The sequence below is a fragment of the Caretta caretta genome, chromosome 7 (assembly GCF_965140235.1).
Source record: "Caretta caretta isolate rCarCar2 chromosome 7, rCarCar1.hap1, whole genome shotgun sequence".
In the NCBI taxonomy this organism is placed as follows: Eukaryota; Metazoa; Chordata; order Testudines; family Cheloniidae; genus Caretta; species Caretta caretta.
Genome location: NC_134212.1, coordinates 5,760,162 through 5,779,763, shown reverse-complemented (window position 1 = coordinate 5,779,763; position 19,602 = coordinate 5,760,162). Strand labels below are relative to the sequence as shown.

The following is a 19,602-nucleotide window of genomic DNA, read 5'->3' as shown; positions in this document are numbered from 1 at the left end:
TGAAGGGTACCTAGTGAATACAATGCAATATGTTGTGGTTATGTCCCATGGCAAGAATCTGGTTTGCAGGGGAATTGAGTCCCTGGTTGGTTCATGGACAGTAGGTGATAAGATGTTGGGTGGATGAACTGGAGCACAGTCTGTCATATAAACCATGTAGATAAAAATAATTGTACTGAATTATTTCCAGCAAAATCTTACATGTAAAATATTGAATGTAGTGAAAAGATTTCAGTACACAGAATACTTTAAAATACAACTCTATGAGCTAACTGGTGTCTAGTCTTCACTCCCACCAGACAAAGATCTCCCAATCCAAAAGTCTGTTTGAGATCTTGGGCTCACACTCCATATCAGCTGCTGGAGTCCATGCAGTGCTTCAAAGCTCAGCATGGAAGGATACAGATCTTAAAAAGCAACAATAGACTGGGTCCACTGAGATTCTATCTTTGGTATATGTCCTTGAGGATCTGAGAACAAATGATTGTATATAGTGTGTCAACTGAAGAGAAAGGAATGGCAGCATGGACTGAGAGACAAGTAGATATCAACTGAGAGAAACGATGGTCTAGTGGTTAGGGTGCTAACCTGGGACTTACAAGTCTCAAATTCAATTCCCAGGTCTGTCAGAAACTTCCTGTGTGACCTTGGACAAGTCACTTAGGCCCAGATCCTCAAAGGTACTTAGGGGATTAAGTGCCTAAATACCTTTGAGGATCTGTGCCTCAGATAATAGCACTGCCTTACCTTCTAGGAGTGCTGTGAGAATAAATATTAGAAAGATTGTCAGGCACTCAGATACTCTGGTAATGGATGGGGGGGAGGCATAGAAATACAACAGATAAGACAGAATATGGGTTTTTGGTGCAGAGGTCCAATGTTTCCAGGAGCCCAGGCACATATCAAAAGTTTCCCTGTTCAAATTTACTAGCATGCAAAGTTTTCTCTGGCCAAAAGGTTTAGTTATAAAGTTTTCTACGTCTGCTTTGGATGATTAAATGGACATGCTAGCATTTGTTGTTGCCCATCAACTTTACAAACACTAAAGCATTAATAAAAGTATATTTTTTTCTTTTTGTTTTATTCTGAAAAGAGAGGTTCCCTCTGAACCAGGTAATATGTATTATAATCCCATCAAAAACAGGCTTAAAATTTGAATGGATTGCCAAGATAGAGGGCTGAAAATAAACAGACCTTTTAGAATCTTGACAGAACGTTGTTTTTCGCTTTAATTCTAATAGTATGTTATGAATTTCCTTCAAATTTAGGCCCCAATCCTGCAAGTTGTTCATGAGTTTGAAGTCAATTGGCTCCATGCAGTCTCAGGGGGAAAGTTGCATGACTGAGTTTTTAGTGAAAGAGGAATCTCATTTCATCCTGACTGTTAACCTTCAAAATACAGAAACCTTAGAGGTTTGCATTTTAATACTGAAGGTAGGAAAAAAGAGGTTTGAAAATCAGCCTTAACTGATGGAGCTAGGGTTCCATTAGTTAAGGTTGCAAAGGTTTTTGATGTTTCTGTAATATTTTGCACAAACACTTAGTATAGCAGGCACAAATAATACTATTTAAGCACCTATGAAACTATCAGACCTGTGTTGAAGGAATGAACTTATAAAACATACATATACCGGGACAATGGCAGAAAGATCCCAGTGTTTTTGAGTCACATAATATGCACCCCACTGCAACTCCTATAAGGGCTGCTGCTTATTGATCTTGAACCAGTCTTTGGCAGCAATTCTCATAAAATTTCCAGTTGCTGCTTATAGCAGGTCGACAATACCAGCCATAGCAAGGCTCCGAGCCCTACTGTAGTCTGGCTGTAAGCTACCACTGACATTTTCAACTGTCATATAAACTACTCAAAACAGGTCCAATTGAGTCAATGTTTAACACACCCATGGCTCATATATGCTACACTTCCCAATGATAATACCACCAATGGAGCTCAACCAATGTTAGCAACATTAGAAAATTCTGAGGCCATTTCCTTGGTGTAAACAGTGTCTTTGAATTGAGACAATAAATCAAACATGAAAACCAGACTTATTACTGTTTTTTCATCTCCAGTTACAAAATTACTGACAATGTATATGCTTCACCAACTTTTGTCTACACCCGTAAACAGTATTTCTATTTGTCACGTTCAGACTGTTTATCCTTGTTCTACTGCTTGCTGTCTGCATGCCACTCCCACTGTGTATTAACAGTGTCCTACGTAATAAACATGAGGCACTGACTTGACTGGAAAAAAAGTAGATCAGTGCTCTAGTACTAAAATAGAACTGATCACCTCAATTTAAAAAAAACAAAAACAAAAACAGAGGATACTGTCGAATGGTCTATGGGTGCTGCTCCCAAAGATATCATGACCCGCTAGAGACTATTTAGGGCCAAAGATCATCCATCATGCTAACCAACTAAAAACCTGGTCTGAATAATGTAAATCAACCAGATTTATCATGATGCCTTTGGTTAAGAGTCCATTTAAAAACTTAAGACCTCCACTAAGGAACCTTAGGTACAAAACAGTGGTCTTCAAGATCTGGTGAGTTTTCTCCATATGCATGTTCTAACAACATAATTACAAGCAGGGAAACCTCTTCATGCACGTTTCTTATTAACAAATCATGCTCACCTTCTCTACAGAGTCGCATCGCTTCTCGATTTTTCCCATACTCCTTGAAACTTTCTTCCAATGCTGTTCCTTAAAAAACAAAACCCAAAGAACACCCACACGTTAGGCATCACTCTACACAGGGCTTACAGAGTGGTGGTGAGGCAGTCACCCACCAGGATACTTGCCAAAACACTGTGTGATCCTACACTGATATACAGGTGAGACTGGCACATACCGCTCCCTACCATAAAAACCAGCATAGCTATGAGAAGTTTCAGAGTAGCAGCCGTGTTAGTCTGTATCCGCAAAAAAACCCAGGAGGACTTGTGGCACCTTAGAGACTAACCAATTTATTAGAGCATGAGCTTTCGTGGGTACAGCCCACTTCATCGGATGCATTGAATGGAACTTATAGGTATGAGGTACAGACAACCACTGGTCCAGCCAAGATCCTAGAGGGAAGGTGCAGGATCCCAGGGCTCACACACTTCCCCCAACAGTGTACCTATAAAGGGTGATGCCCCACCTGAGGCTCACACAGACCTCCTCTATCAGACTATGCAGAATACCGGGGGGGGGGCGGGGGGGGGAAGGAGCGGCCCCTAGGAATTACTTACACCTCCAACTGGTGCACCCGAGATCGCACGGGCCCAAGGTGCCCACCGGTATGTGTCTCTCCCGCACACCCACCAGCGCTCCCAAGATCCCAGGGATGGGGGAGGGGGAGTTTCCCGTCCCCGGGCTCACACAGACCCTCTAACCAGCGCACCCAGGATCCATCCCGGAGACAGGGGTGTTGCAGGAAACACACATTCAACCCTGCCTCGCACAGATCCCCCCCCCCCCCCGCAGCGTGCCCACCATCCCGGAGAGGAGGGTCCCGGCCCCGGGGCTCGCACAGATTTCCCCCAGCGGCGCGTCGCCTCCGAGGCTCCCCGGGGCTCGCGCTCCCGGAGCGGTGCCCGGCTCGGGTGGCCCCTGGCCCGGGCGCTCCCGACCTCCCCGGGGAACGTGGGGGGGCGCTCTGCTCACCATCGTTTCCGTGAAGTTTAGCAGCATCGACCCAGTGGCTCCAGGGCTGCCCCAGCATCGCCTCCGGGCTGGGCAGGGACCTGCGCTCTCCGACGGTCGCCATTGCCGCTGTGGTGGCGGAGGGGCCGGGGCCGCTCTCGCCGCCGCCGCCTCCTCCTCCTCCGTGCCGGGGCCGCCGCCGCCGCTGCCTGGCCGCCGCCGCTCTGCGCTGTTCCCCTCTGACGTCACCCGCGGCCCGCGCCGACATTCTTTCCGCTGCTACAATGTAACGAGAAAAGTCAGCAGGCTCTTAAGGTGGCGCCGCTCCTTAAGGAGGCCCCGAGGTGTTACCAGCCCACAACCAGCAGGGCAGCGGGCCGCGGCCGCTATGGGCACTGACAGCGCAGAGCCAGCCTCTTCCTTGGGTTCGGGTCCCCATTAACTTCCTACAAGCACCTAGGGGGACCCTGCAGAATCTCACCTCTGCAGTGTTCTAGGATCCTACCTCATTAGCGTAGGAGATCCGGGATGGTCCCTTCCCCAGTCGCTTTTAGGTCTGGTCTTACACTGGTGGCAATAAACGCAGCTGTTCTCCTCCCACAGCCCTACAATTCCTAATCAAGAAGCTGCTTTGCAAAAAGGGATGGAGGTGAAGCTCCTACACAAACAAAGTCCACATCACCTACCCCTCCCCTCCCAAAGAAGTGAATTCTGAGAGGCAGCCTCATGGGAGGAGGTATGTGGCTGAAGAGAGGATAGAGTAGCGTCTTCATCAGCTACAAGTTTCTCATTTTAGAAATAAGTGTAACCAACATCTCCCCCTGCACAAATTGTGGTCCGATTAACATCGGTCATTTCTACCAAGCTGCTCGTCCAGCAGCGCTCACCAGACTTCCTTAAACAGGGCGCCTCCCTCCCCACCTTAAAGTCTTCACGTCACGCCCAGGAATAGAGGCTGTATAGGAAACAAGCAGGAAACTAACCCCATGTATGTAACTCATCTTCACCCCACCTTATACATACTCCTTTCACCAGGGTCACCCAACAATCTTTCCTTAAAAGGTGCCATTTAATCTCTAATACATTTCGCATTATGTTTTTCTAGCTAGGTAGATTTACTTGTGTGAATGTCCCTTCTCCCAGACTATGATTCTTCACGACTTTACATCTGTCCATAACACACAGGAAGACACAGGCTGCCAACTTTCTACGCTCTGGGTTATTTGGGGTTAAAAGAAAGCAGCAACAGCAAGAAAAATAGTGTTCTCTTCATTTAATGAGAAAGATTTAAAGCTAAAATGATGACTAGCAAGACAAAATTATTCTAAAGAATCCTTAACTGCTTCAAGCTATGTCAGCAGCTCCACTGACCAACTGCCCAGTGACACACTGAAATTGAAGGGGCAAAACCCAGATAAAGCTGAACTTTTAAAATAATCCTAAAAAATAACTATGAATGTTTAAAACGGACTGTATTTATTCGATTGATACCGTTTTGCTTTTTACATTCCACTCAGACTACACAATTACAATAGTTTGAACAGATCAATGTCACTTTTGTTTTTACTCAGTTTTATTTCCCAGTTATTCACGCACCAATTATTGGTTGTTCACAAAACTGCTGAGTCCTGGTTTTTGATCCACAGATGTTACTGCCCAACATTTCATTTGTAATATCTTCGTTTTTTTGCCTAAGCTAATAGATGATGCCGAGGGGTCTTTAATTAAGTGATCTCACTTGGGTGGTCAAGCGATTAAAAAAATTAATCATGATTAATTGCACTGTTGATCATAGAATACAATTTATTTAAATATTTTTGGATGTTTTCTACTTTTTCAGATATATTGATTTTAATTAAAACACAGAATACAAAGAGTACAGGGCTCACTTTATATTTATTTTTATTACAGATATTTTCACTGTAAAAAACAAAAGAAATCGTATTTTTCAATTCCCAAGTACTGTAGTGCAATCTCTTTATCACGAAAGTTTAACTTACAAATGTAGAATTATGTACAAAAAATAACTGCATTCAAAAATAAAACAATGTGAAACTTTAGAGCCTACAGTCCACTCAGTCCTACTTCAGGCAATCACTCAGACAAACAAACTCGGCTACAATTTGCGGGAGATAATGCTGCCCTCTTCTAGTTTACAATGTCACCTGAATGTGAGAACAGGCACATGGCACTGTTGTAACCGGCACTGCAAGAAATTTACGTGCCAGATTAAGGAACATATGAATCTTTAGTGCATCTTCAACCACCATTCCCAAGGACATATGTCCATGCTGATTACAGGTTCTGCTCGATAACGATTCAGAATAGTGCGGACCAATGCATGTTAATTTTCATCGTCTGAGTCAGATGCCACTAGCAGAAGGCTGATTTTCTTTTTCAATGGTTTGGGTTCTGTAGTTTCCGCATTGGAGTGTTGCTCTTTTAAGACTTCTGAAAGAATGCTCCACATCTCATCCTCTCAGATTTTGGATTGCACTTCCGATTCTTAAACCTTTGGTGCTGTATGAATCCTCAGAAATCTCACACTGTACTTTCTTTGCATTTGTTCATTTTAAGAACACTTTTACTGCAGATTTGACAAATCTGCTGGGTCATCATCTGAGACTGTTATAACATGAAATATATGGCAGATTGCAGGTAAAACAGAACAGGAGACATACTATTCTCCTTCAAGGAATTGTCACAAATTTCATTAACGCATTATTTTTTAACGAGCATCATCAGCATGGAAGCATGTTCTCGGGAATGGTGGCCAAAGCATGAAGGGGCATATGAATGTTTATCATATCTGGCACATAAATATCTTGCAATGCCGGCTACAAAAGAGCCATGTGAACGCCTGTTCTCGCTTTCAGGTGACATTGTAAAGAAGCAGGCAGCAGTATCTCCCGTAAATGTAAACAAACTTTTTTGTCTTAGCGATTGGCTGAACAAGAAGCAGGACTGAGTGGACTTGTAGGTTCTAAAGTTTTACATTGTTTTGTTTTTGAGTGCAGTTATGTAACAACAAAAATCTACATTTGTAAGTTACACTTTCACGATAAAGAGATTGCACTACAGTACTTGTATGAGGTGAATTGAAAATTACTATATCATTTTTACAGTGCAAATATTTGTAATAAAGATAATAATACAAATGAGCACTGTACACTTTGTATTCTGTGTTGTAATAGAAATCAATATATTTGAAAATGTAGAAAAACATCCAAAATATTTAATAAATTTCAATTGGTATTCTATTGTCTAACAGTGTGATTGATCGTGATTAATTTTTAAAATCGTGATTAATTTTTTGAGTTAATCACCTGAGTTAACTCCGATTAATCGACAGCCCTAGATACAAACCTTTGGTGAAAAATATTTCTGATTATTAGCAGCTTTATATGCTTGGAAGTAACCATAAGTTCTGCAAAATTAAATTCTTCTATAAACTGACTCCAAAAATATTTTTAAAATTCAGGGTCTTTTTTTTCCCCTGTGAATTAAAATGTTAAAGTAAAATGACCAATTTAAAATCATAGGCACTGATCCTGCAAAGTCTTAGACCACGTCTACATTAGCGAGCTTACAGCAGCACAGCCGTACCAACACAACTGCACCGCTGTAAGATTGCTCGTGTAGCAGCTCTATGCCAACGGGAGAGAGCTGTCCCATCAACATAACAAAACCACTTCCATGAGCACCGGTAGCTATGTCAGCAGGAGAAGCTCTTCCACCAACATAGCACCCTCCACACCGCTTTTGTCAGAGTAACTTATGACACACTTTTGTCAGAGTACCTTATGCTGCTCAAAGGCGTGTTTTTCATACCCCGTGCGACATACTGTAACTTATACCACCAAAAGTGGCAACGTAGACAAGCCCTCAATCACATGCTTAGTCCCATTGACTTTAATCTGATTACTTACACTGCATAGAGTTAAACAGGTGTGTAAATCTTTGCAAGACTGGGGCCATGTACTATAAACGAATTTACTTACCTGTTACTTACGACATCTTAGACCCTAATCTTAACATGCTTAACTTTAACTGCAGTGAGTAGTGCCAATGAAGTCCTGGAGCTCGCACGCAAACACTGAAGCACACGCATAACATTCACTTATGTTGTCTTACCGAAGACAGTAGGACTACTCATGTGAGCAATGGTACACACACATGCTTAAGTGTTTCCAGGACTGGAACTTTAGATTATTAAATGTTAAAGAATTTTAAGAATCCAATTTACCAGTCACCACTTATGCTCTTTATAAGCCTATTGTCCACATCAAATGAGTGAATAAAGTTTGTGGACAACACCTAGCTCAGAGGAGTTGTAAGCAAGGTCTTTGATAAATTTGAGAACTAGTCTGAAATCAACAAAATAAAATATAGGCAAGTGAAAAGTACTACAGTTAGAAAGGAAAAGTCAAAGGCACAAATGCAATATGGATAATGACTGGCTAGGCAGTAATATAGAAGAAAAGGATCTAGAGGTTATAGTGCATCACAAATTGAACATAAGTCAACACTGTGATGCAGTTGCAAAAAAGACTAACATTCTGGGGTGTATTAACCGGAGTGTCCCAAATAAAACACAGGAGGTAACTGTTCTTCTCTACTTGGCACTGGCCTCAACTGCAGAATTGTGTCTAGTTTTGGGTGCCACTCTTTAAGAAAGATGTGGACAAATTGGAGGAAGTCCAGAAGACAGCAAGAAAAATGATAAAGAGTATAAAAACCTGACCTATAAAGCAAAGGTTAAAAAAACCTGGATATGCTTGGTCTTCAGAAAAGAAGACTGAGGGGGGACCTGATAACAGTCTTCAAATATATTAAGTATTGTTGTGAACAGGATGGTGATCAATTGTTCACCATATCCACTGAATGTAGGACAAGAAGAAATGGGCTTAATCTGCAGTAGGAAAACTTTCTAACTGAGGCTAGTTAAGTACTGGAATAGGTTACCAAGGGAGGTTGTGGAATCCCCATCACGGGGAGTTTTTTAAAAACAGGTTAGACAAACACCTGTTAGAGATGGTCTAAGTATACACGGTCCTGCCAGGGTCAGAGGTGGAATAGATAACCTCTGGAAGTTCCTTCAAGTCCTACATTTCTATGATTCTATATTAGTAGGTCACATTCAAAACTGATATCTCATCACAAACTTAATACAGAATGTTGAGAAAGTCTTTCTTTCCTGTTGGTTACTCTACTAGCATTTAACTCCTAAGAAAAGACGGGTACTATAAACAGTGAAAGCACACTGAGCTTTAGAGGACAAACAACAGCAATAGTGACCTCTGACTTGGATTTCTTCAGCCGTGTTAACTCAGGCTGGTAGTTCTTCCAACTGGGCCCCAATTCAGCAAACATAAACTTTATGGCCAAGAGTAGTTCCCAAACTGATGGAACTACTTGTGGTAGTAAAGTTAAGCACATGCATAAGTATTTACAGGATTGGGGCCCTGGTCATTAACTGCCAGCAAACGCTCAATCTGGAGAACAATACTGTTTAAGCAATTACCCAACAGTGGTTTTCTATAATATGTAAAATGCATACATTACACTCAACATTAAGTCTGTGACATAAGCAAAAAAGCAAGGGATTCAGGTGGTAATAGATCTCAAATTCTTTCTTGAATGATGCAAAACTCTTCTTCCTGCTATAGTATCCAGGTGGGAGAAGACCCTACTGGCTTCTCCCAGGTTCACAGGGAACCTAACACCACATCATTACTGAGCTCAAATTCTTGTATATCTAGGGAAAGTATAATTCTGTCTTTTAAGTCTTGATGTTGAATGTTTCTGAGACTTGTGTCACAGCCCTTATTTGCTAACATAGTTCTGGCTTGTTATGGAGGAAGCTGTCACTGCAGTAACAGGAACAGAGGAAACTTGATCCAAAACTACCCCAACCTAAAGGCCATGTTTCCTTAAGTCATGTCTACGCTACAAAATTAAGTTGACCTAACTTACGTAGGCATACAGCTGCTACAGTAATTACATCGCTTTTTCTTGTCTACATTTTGCTCCTTGTGTCAGCAGGGCACATCCCCACCAATGCCTGTATTGACTGTACTGTCAGTGTGGGGCACTGTGGGAAGGCTCCTGAAAACCAGTAACAGTTGACATGAGCAACACAATGTCTATATCGACACTGCATTGACCTAACTACATCGACCTTGACTCTACGCCACTCTTGGAGGTGGAGGCATTAAGTTGGTGTAGTGGGGCACTTATGTTGCTGGGAGCCAAATTTAAGTATAGTCACTTCCTTAGTTAGGTCAACGTAAGCTGACTTGCGTCGACCTAACTCTCTACTGTAGACCAGATCTTAGCCATCTGCAGCAGTTTGCCTTCATAAAGGCTTTTCCACCATAAAAATGACAGTCTAATACTGACACCCTCTTTCTACTTCTAAACCCTTACAACAAACGTCCCAAACCAAAAATCCTACCCCCCAAGCAGAGTTTTTATCCCAAGAAGGGAGAAGTGACAGAGATTCCATGAAGTCCACTAAGGATTTCACTATTGTTATTTGACGTTCTCAGACACTACAGTGATGAGAAACAGGATAAAACAGAGAGAGAGAGAGATCCCACCAATGACTGAATAGCACAGCCACTGCAATATGGTCTTATGGTGATTTGTTTTTAAACAACATTTCTCTCTTTTCAATGCCTCATAGAAGTATAAAATTTACCATAATGAACTGCAATGGTTTTATTGATGACACTACAGGCTATCATCAATAAATAGTGAGCTTTTAGAACAAGGAGACGTAATTTGTCATATAAATACACAAAGAATTTATGGAAAACAATCTATGCTTGTTAGTGAATTTTAGACCTTAATACTCAGTTTAGTACCATTTTCTGATATGCTTCTCCTTTTCACCAACCCTTCTTCCAAAACAATTAAAGCTCCCAGCTTTTTGAATACTATATGTTGGGTTGGATAGTTCTCTCTTGGCCTCCTTCATTTGCTGAACGGGGGCTCACACCATGCACCTTTTAGCAGAGAAGGAAATGGCAGTTGAGGGGAGGAGGATAGAAGCATGAATAATAGCATAAGAACTCTGGCATCAGATGAAATGTTGCTTAATCTTTACAAGTTGCTGTAAATAACTTAAAAGAAAACTAAGAGAAGATAGAAATATGGGACCAAATTAGTCTCATGTGTAAACAAATGCAACTCTGTTAAAGTCACTGGCATTGTGTCCCACTCACATTGTGCTGAATTTGGTGCACTCTTGATAAAAAACTTAGGATACAAGAGATCTTAGAAGTACTCCTTTCAGGGTTGAGAGCACAGTACAGGCTGTATGCTAATTCACCTTTTGGCCTCTCAAGATTGCTAGTTAGTGCTAATTGTGACAGTTTTTGTGATGAGCACTCCAGTACACTAGGAAATACACGGATACATTTCTTGTAGAACATCGAACAGTCAGTAGATGGTAATCTTTGGGCATTACCAGCCTGTACAAAACCTGAACTAGTGACTGCTTGCCAGTCCTTTGACCACCACCTTAGTGCGTACCAAGAGTGTTTTAAAAGCAAGGTGACCTCAAAGTCCAAATTTAGCGATATTAGTATTACTATCCTTCATGTCAACATTTGCTTGGTTTCTCATTAGTAGGCAGATTCTTAGCATGACAGACTCACTTACTGATGTCCTAGTTCATAGTCACAAGCATGGTAATAAATAAGGTTTCTTTTTTTTTTTTTTTTTTTGAACATTGTTGAGGGAGATAAAACAGTTTAGCCAAAAGTAAAAAAAAAAAAAAAAAAAAAAAGACAATTTTGAAACAAAATTACATGATGAACTAGCCCTTAAAAATGAACCAATACATTTGCCTATTTATCTGTTTAAAATGTTGACAAAGGTCCAGTTATTTAAGCATGGTTACTGCTTTAAAATGGCTTGTGCCAATCAGTTAGACATACACGTTTTTATTTATTTATTTATTGTTAACAGATCCATATATGTTGGTTGTCCTCTTTCTTGCTACTGTCTACTCTTTACACCTTGTTATTACCCGCCCCCCTCAATCAACAATGTTTTTGCTATATAGGATCCCGAGCGGGCCTAATTCTGCATGCTGGATCTCAGGCTGGCTTTTACTATACTGTTTTGAAACATTTTTCCAGTATGTCATGAATACATCAGTATTCCAGCAGAGGGAGAAGAGTGGCAGCAGAAAGAGCAATTCATCAGTTCAATGGACAAGATTACTGACTGTCAAATCAGAAACTAGGAATAATAAAGTCAGATGAGAAACTGATTTTATGGGAGCTGTAGATGGAGTGATAATTTTCTCTTTCGTGGCTTGAGCAGACCAAATGTATATACTACAAGATGAGATAATTACCATTCTTGCACATGCGTTACTTGTTTTTCTTTCCTGAATCACTCAAGTATCATTGTTTTGAAGTATAAAAATAGTTTTGGGCAGTACTAAAAAAAGATCTGTCAATGGTTTGGGTGCGGGGGGATAATTTTGAATGCATAAATGGGGTTTGAAAAACTCACTTGCTGGGGTGATAAGGAATTTGAAACAAAAAAATCAAGTGGGCATACTGGGGCTAGGAAGCAGAGCAGCCTGAGCAAAAGGGAAAGCCTAGGAGATGAATGATGCAGGAGTCAATATTCCTTTAAGAGAAAGGGAAGGGGGACCAGTTATACCGCTAATATTTTCCTGGAGGAGGGGGCTTTACTGATGAAGCAGAGCAGACCAGGGGCTGCTGTTATTTTAGGTAGAACAGGATGCAGAAAGGAGCCTGTGGACGGATGGGTGAACTTGTCGGGGGAAAGAGATGTATAAAAGAGAGAAAGGGTGGGCATGAAGGGTGCGTGAGAAAGCAAATGAGGGGGCGTTAAATACAGATGCATAGACAGAGAAAGATAGATCTTTGCAATAGATCTTTGCCAATCTACAATGTGTAGGGAAAAAAGATGCACCTTGGAATTTCTAAACATATAGACGCCAATTTCCTAACTCAAAAAGTGTTGCAATCAACATGGGAGAATTCTTTATTAGACCTTCTCCTAACAGATAAAGAGGAATTGCTCACAGAACTAAAAATTAATGATAGTTTCGTTACAAGTGATCATGACTTGATCACTTTTATAATGTGCAAGCAGGATAAAGACCAAACTAGTAATATATATTACTAGTTTGTGTGTGTACATACACACACACACACACACATACACACACACACACTTACTTGACGCTTTAATGGCTTTAATTTCACAAAGCTGAAAATAATTATGAGCCAAATCAGCTGGCAGGAAAAAATTAATCAGAATAAATGTGAATGATAATTGGGCATAATTTAAGAACCCCTTACTAACGTACCCAAAAAGCCACGATCGAGGAAGAAGACTGTACTGATTAAAAAAATGATCTGGTTTAGAAGGGAAGCGAAGGCAGCTGTAAAAAATAAAAAGGTAATATATAACAGATGGAAAAAAGGGGAAATTGATAGTAATGAATGTAAATCAGAAGATAGGAATTGTAGAAAACTGATAACGGAATCCAAGGGACACATGTAGAAGTCTATTGCTAATAGAGCTAAGGACAGAGTCTTTTAACTATATTAGGAATAAAAAGAATCCTGACAATGGTATTGAGCCAATACTATATGGATCAATAATGCAGAAAAGGCAAAAGTGTTCAATAACTATTTCTGTTCTGTATGGGCGGGGGGCAGGGGAAACAGATGATACTGTTTCATCGTATGTGATAACAACACTTTTTCTATCCAGCTTGTATCTCTGGAGGTTGTTAAGCACAAACTGCTAAAGTTAGACATTTTTAAACCAGAAGGGCCACATAACTTGCATCCAAAAGTTTTAAAAGAGCTCACTGGACAGTTAAATGTTGATTTTCAATCAATCCTGGAACACGGGGAAGTTCCAGAAAACCGGAAAAATGCTTATGTGCCCATTTGTTAAAAGGGTAAACAAGATAACCTGGATAATTATAGGCACATCAGCCAGACATTGATCCCAAGCAAGACAATGGAGCGGCTGATATGGGACTCAATTAATAAACAATTAAAGGAGGATAATATAATTAATACTGATCACCATGGGTTGATGGAAACTAGATCCTGTCAAACTAACTTGATATTTTTTTTAAATGAAATTACAATAAGGGTAAGGGTAGTAGCGTTGATGTAATATATTTAGGCTTCTGTAAGGTGTTGACTTAGTATCACATGAAATTTTGATTACAAAACAAGGCAGACATTCAATGAATTAAAAACTGACTAACTGATAGGTCTTAAAATGTAACTGTAAACGGGGAGTCCTCATCAAGCAAGTGTATTTCCAGAGAGGTCTGCAGGGGTCAATCTTTGGCCCTATTCTATTTAACATTTTTATCAATTACCTGGAAGAAAACATAATATCATTACTGATAAATTTTGCAGACACATAAATTGGGGGAGTGGTAAATAACGAAGAGATCAGGTCACTGATTCAGAGCAATTTGGAATCACTTAGTAAACTGGGTATAAGCAAACAATCTGCATTTTAATACGGATAGATGTAAATATATACATCTAGAAACAAAGAAAGTAGGCCATACTTACAAGATGGGGGACTCTCTCCTGGGAAGCAGAGACTCTGAAAAAGATTCGGGGTTGTGGTGGATAATCAGCTCAACATGAGCTCCCAATATGACACTGTGGCCAAAAGAGCTAATACAATCCTTGGATGAATAAAAAAGGGGAATCTCAAGTAGGAGTACAGAGGTTATTTTAGCTCTGTAGTTGGTACAGGAGTGACCACTGCTGGAATACTTAGTCCAGTTCTGGGGCCCACAATTCAAGAAGGATGTTGATAAACTGGGGAAGGTTCACAGAAGAGTCATGAGAATGATTATAGGATTAGAAAACATGACTGATAGTAATAGACTTAAGGAGATCCATTAAGGAGATCCATTTATTTATCTTAACAGAAGGTTAAAGGATGATTTCTGTAATAATCATAAAAAAATTAAAAGCATAAAAAAGCTGGTTTGAACAGGAAAAATTAACTTAAGTAGTCTCAGCTCTTCAAATTTGTGCATAAAAGGCAAATAGAATAAATCCATCGTATTTTTAAGTTGTTTCACCATATCAAAGAAAAATACACACAAACAAGTAAAACACAATTGAAGGGGTAAAGGAGAGAAAAATTTAAGGGAGACCAGAGGATACTATCTCAAGGAATTTTGCTCCACATCATAAAATAATGCTGCTTTACCCAAGACTATATGAATATAGATAAACTGAAATTTGATCATCAAAAAAACCAGTTAGCATCTCCCAAAGTATATCAAACACATAGATAAAAGACTCTTCTTACACAAAACCCTACTCATTCAAGTTACTTTCATATCCCCTATCTCATTGAGATAAATGAAGTTTGACTGAATGTTTGAGGTTTGACTGGTTTGCACAGAGAGCTTATTCTGGCTGTTTGGAAGGTCTCTTTACTTTTCACTGAAACCTGCATTTAACACCTGCATCTTATCAAAACATCACCAAGCTGAGTCTGGTAGCACTTCAGTCTTGCTTTGCAACCCTGTGAATATCCTGTTCTTCATGTTTCTCACATCTGAACTATGAGAATACGATGTTTAAGAAAAAAATATATAGGTAAGTATGTCACAGTACCTTTAAAGTATGGTAAAACTCTGGGTTGATTTATCAGTTGATCGTCATCTGTTTGGATTGTGGAAGCTCTCTCTGACTTACAGTCGTTTAACTCTGAAATGAAATAAAAATATATGACTACTACAATAATAGGAAATTTGCAATCTTATTTAGCTGACATTCCATAATTGCAATTTTTGCCTTGAAATATTAAAGTGCTCTAATACAATGCATTTTACCTATTTTACACCAGAGATTTAGTTTTTACAGTGAATTTAAATGTTAATATATACTGTAAACAGAGAATGTAATTCAGCATAACGTGCACAACACATCTTTCAATGATAACCCACCAATTTCAGAACTAATATTTATTTAAAAATGCACCAATTTAAGTCTCAACCATCACACCAATAATATTAATTTAGATTAAAAATGTCTGTATCTAATTTAGATTCTAATCTTGCAAATAGGTGCATTGGTGTGGACTCTTATAAACATACAGAATCTGCTCCTATGTGTCTACAACAGTTGTTCTCAAACTTTTGTACTGGTGACCCCTTTCACACTGCAAGCCTTTGAGTGTGACACCCCCCCCCTTATAAATTAACAACACTTTTAAATATATTTAATACTATTTTAAATGCTGGATGCAAAGCAGGGTTTGGGGTGGAGGCTGACAGCTAGCGAGCCCCCATGTAATAACCTCATGACCCCCTGAGGGGTCCCGACCCCCAGTTTGAGAACCCCTAGTCTACAGGTTCAGGGCCTTAGCAACTGTTTTTACACAAGATTTTTTTCCCTCCACAGTGCAGCTCCACCAACGGTAGCAAAGAACGGCCATTTGTGTACACTGGCCAACAGCATTTTTACCACCGTGGCATGTAACTCAGGTGCCCCATGGTGATAATTTACATGTAACATTGTTCATTATTTCACCACTGACAAATTATGTAAAAGAATGAGAGAGAGAAGCATATTAAGGCCTTATTTACATTAATCTGTTTTTAAACCAGATAATTAAACCAGTGCAAGTCTCTGCATTGACACACTTGTTTTGTTTTAAGTTACAGAAATGTAGCTACTTACAGAGAGAGCTAGCTTCCAGTAACCCTCTCTGGTGCCCATTGTGAAAGGCAGTATAGGCACCCACAATATTACTTTTCTCTTTTGTATCTGCTAGGCTAGCCTTTTTGGTTTGTATCTGCACATTGCCTAACACAATTAGGCTGGGCCCTCTAGGAACTATCATAATATAAATAATGGAATTTTATTAGGAAATAGAGAACCCTCTGCATGTAGATCTCCTCTACTCTATGTGGAAGGTTGCCTAGACGGACAAAAGAAAAAAAGTAATGTAGCCAGAAACTGTATTACCTTTCAGAATGTTCTATGGAGCAGAGACTTTTTGCCTTCTGCTTGCCTCATCAATAACCCATACACTTTTATGTAGAATAGAGTAGTTCTGCATGCAGAGGGCCCTCTATTTCCTAACAAAATTATATCATTTATATTGTGGTAGCACTTAGAAAGCCCAGGCTCTTTGTGCTAGGTACTATGGAAATATGAACCAAAAAAAGTCTATCCCCCAAAGAGCATACAAGCTTGTCTCCACTTACCGGGGGATTGACGCATGGCGATCGATCCACCGGGGGTCGATTTGGTGGGTCTAGTGAAGACCCGCTAAATCAACCACCGATCGCTCTCCCATAGACTCCAGTACTCCACTGGAATGAGAAGCATAAGGTAAGTCGACGGGAGAGTTTCTCCCGTTGACCCATCATGGTGTAGACACCGCAATATGTCCACCTAAGGCACCATCGACTCCGGATATGTTGTTCATGAAACTGGAGTTGCGTAACATAGGTTGACTTAGCCCCATAGTGTAGACCTGCCCCAAGTATAAGACAAGAGGTAAATACAACAAATATTATGGGATCAGAAGTCAGAAATGAGGTTATTATAATCAGCGTGATAAACCGCGTGGTAAGCAGTTACCTAACCACTAATCAGTTTTTGTTGGTATCACAGTAGAGTTTTAAGGAAGGATTTGAAGGAGGACAATGTGGTGGCTTTACAGATTTTTATGTGCAGTTCGGACCTTCTGTACATAAGAGGTGGCAAAGAAAAAAATAAGGTACTTGTTGGGAGCTTTTACAAATGAGCAATGAAGATTGGCACAGTTCGCAGAGAACAGTGTAAAAGAGAGGACAGGGTGGGTGGATATGAGCCATGATGGGCCTTATATGAGAAAAGCATTTGGGGCTTGATGTGATGGAGATGGGGAAAACCACTGAAAAGATATAAAGAGAAGAGTAACATGGTCAAAGCACCAAGCCCTACATTTTCAAAACAGCATGTCAGGTTTTAAGCCATACATCTCCCATGAAAAAAATCAATGAAAAAGTATGGCTGCAAACTTGAAGGAATACTTTTAAAATTTGCTGTTAAAGAAAATAAAACATGAGTAATGTTGCAATTCATCGGAGCAAAAGCTAAATCCCAGACAATACATATCAGCAGTTTAAGGAGAAATATCTTTACAAGAAAGTTGTAGTTAATAAAAATCAAATCAAAAGCCCATGAAAAACATTAAAAAGCCAGGAAATTGAAAGTTAAGGTTACAAAAAACTAACATTTGAAAGTATGGAAATTCAAATTTAAGGTAGCCAAACTACTGTTGTCCCTTTTCAAACCAAGGAGACAGTCAAACTTCAGGGCACTGGGAACATTCCAGTTGGAAATAGAAACTGATGGGAGTCGGATATTTTTTTGGATACAATCTTGTTTATTTACAAGGAATGCACAAGTCCTGCTTTTCCAAATGCAGGAGGAACCAAGAATAAAAGCAGCAGTTTCCTAGCTTACAGCCCGAAGCCTTGTTAGCCAACTCCAGACCCAAAAGTACCCTCTAGCTTTTTCCAGGGCCACACTGTGCTCCCTGGGTACTCCTTGGCTTTCTGGCCTTTTGCCTTTGCCTCTCCACTCTCTATATTCTTGTCTGTTCTTAGTTTGTGTATGTTCTCACACATCCACACACACCTGGTCACAGTACCCACTGGAACAACAGCCTATTTGGTGCTAGTTTCTGGGCAGTCTCTAATAGCCCTTGTTTTAGGAGTGGCCCCTTAACTGTCTCTTACAACTATATTAAATGAAGGATGTGGTCACACACATCGGTTTGTACAAGGTTTCCAGTCAATCCATAACAAGGCACCACCCAGCTCATAAAAACAGCCCATGCCTCAGCTTTGCCAATCATCCCAATGAGGCCTAAAATGGTGACGCCCAATAACCCATCCCAAATAGAATATATATATATATATATATATATATATATATAATAAATTACCAATGATACAAGATTCACTATTTACAGGTATACAGTATCCTTCTGTCAGGAGAAGTTTGCATCACATGAAAGAAGTTATTCCTACCCAAATCCCTTTTGGGCTTTTCTTTCCCTGGATTTCCCTTCAGCCACCAGTGAGGGACTCCTTTCAGTCAGCCCCTGAGGAATATCTAGTGTTTCTGTGGAATTGGTTGGCTGAGGCAGACCCAGCCCATTCTGTTCGAATGGGAGACTGATCTCTGTAACAACTTTTCCAGCCTCAACTTCCACAAATAAATTCTCAGATTTAGGGGGTAGGCAGCTGAAATCCTGTCCCCCAAACTGTAAGCACTAGTATCTAGGTCTAATATGAAAGGGGTTTGAAACACAGATAAGCCAAGACAGGAGCAGTCCCAAAAGCCCTTTTCAACTTTGAAAATGCTAAACACCACCCTACTGACAAATGAAATGATTTTTTCCTTCGCTATTTGCTACTTGCCAGAAACATTCAGCAAATAAACAGGGATCAGTTCTTCTTTCAGACCCACAAGAATTTTGGCAGCTAAGGTTTCCCTGAAATCCCGGGTCTCCAAACAGGTTTTAACCACTGCCCACCACTCCTTTGCTGAAAAGCTACCACAGCATATAGCTGTTATAATGGTTTCTACCGCCTGGGGCAGGACAATTTAGTCACTGCAAACCACTTGCCTACAAACCATTTGTCCCACCTGGACCATATCTTTAAAGGGCATTTCCACAGACTGAATTTGTAAGACATCTTTTCTGGCATTGATTACACAGTGATTAGCCATAACAAAAATCCAAGCCAGTTCTGAGCTCAATCCCCATTTCAGCCACCCCGATTTCTTGTTCAAATTCCAGAGGTGCAATCTTCCACCACAATTTTCCTAAATTTTGGATGAATGCCCTGCCCCAGTCACTATGTCCATTTGAGTCCAGTTTGGCAGTTCAGTTTTGGATCCCCGGTT

General features: G+C 40.3%; 1 protein-coding gene across 7 annotated transcripts in view; it reads right to left on the bottom strand.

Annotated features, from left to right (window-relative positions):
- Positions 1 to 19,602, bottom strand: part of ATXN7 (ataxin 7) — a 134,107-nt gene that overhangs the window by 84,731 nt on the left and 29,774 nt on the right. For 4 of the 7 annotated variants that reach the window (XM_075130218.1, XM_048859096.2, XM_048859095.2 and 1 more), the window contains 3 exons: positions 15,304 to 15,396; positions 3,656 to 3,913; positions 2,642 to 2,710 (listed from right to left, as the gene is read on the bottom strand). In XM_075130218.1, the coding sequence (XP_074986319.1) occupies positions 2,642 to 2,710; positions 3,656 to 3,902 (316 nt within the window). In that variant the 5' untranslated portion in view covers positions 3,903 to 3,913; positions 15,304 to 15,396. Of the gene's footprint in view, positions 1 to 2,641; positions 2,711 to 3,655; positions 3,914 to 15,303; positions 15,397 to 16,901; positions 16,923 to 19,602 lie in introns of those variants that run through there. The other 3 variants (XM_075130216.1, XM_075130217.1, XM_048859098.2) reach the window with 3 other exon arrangements.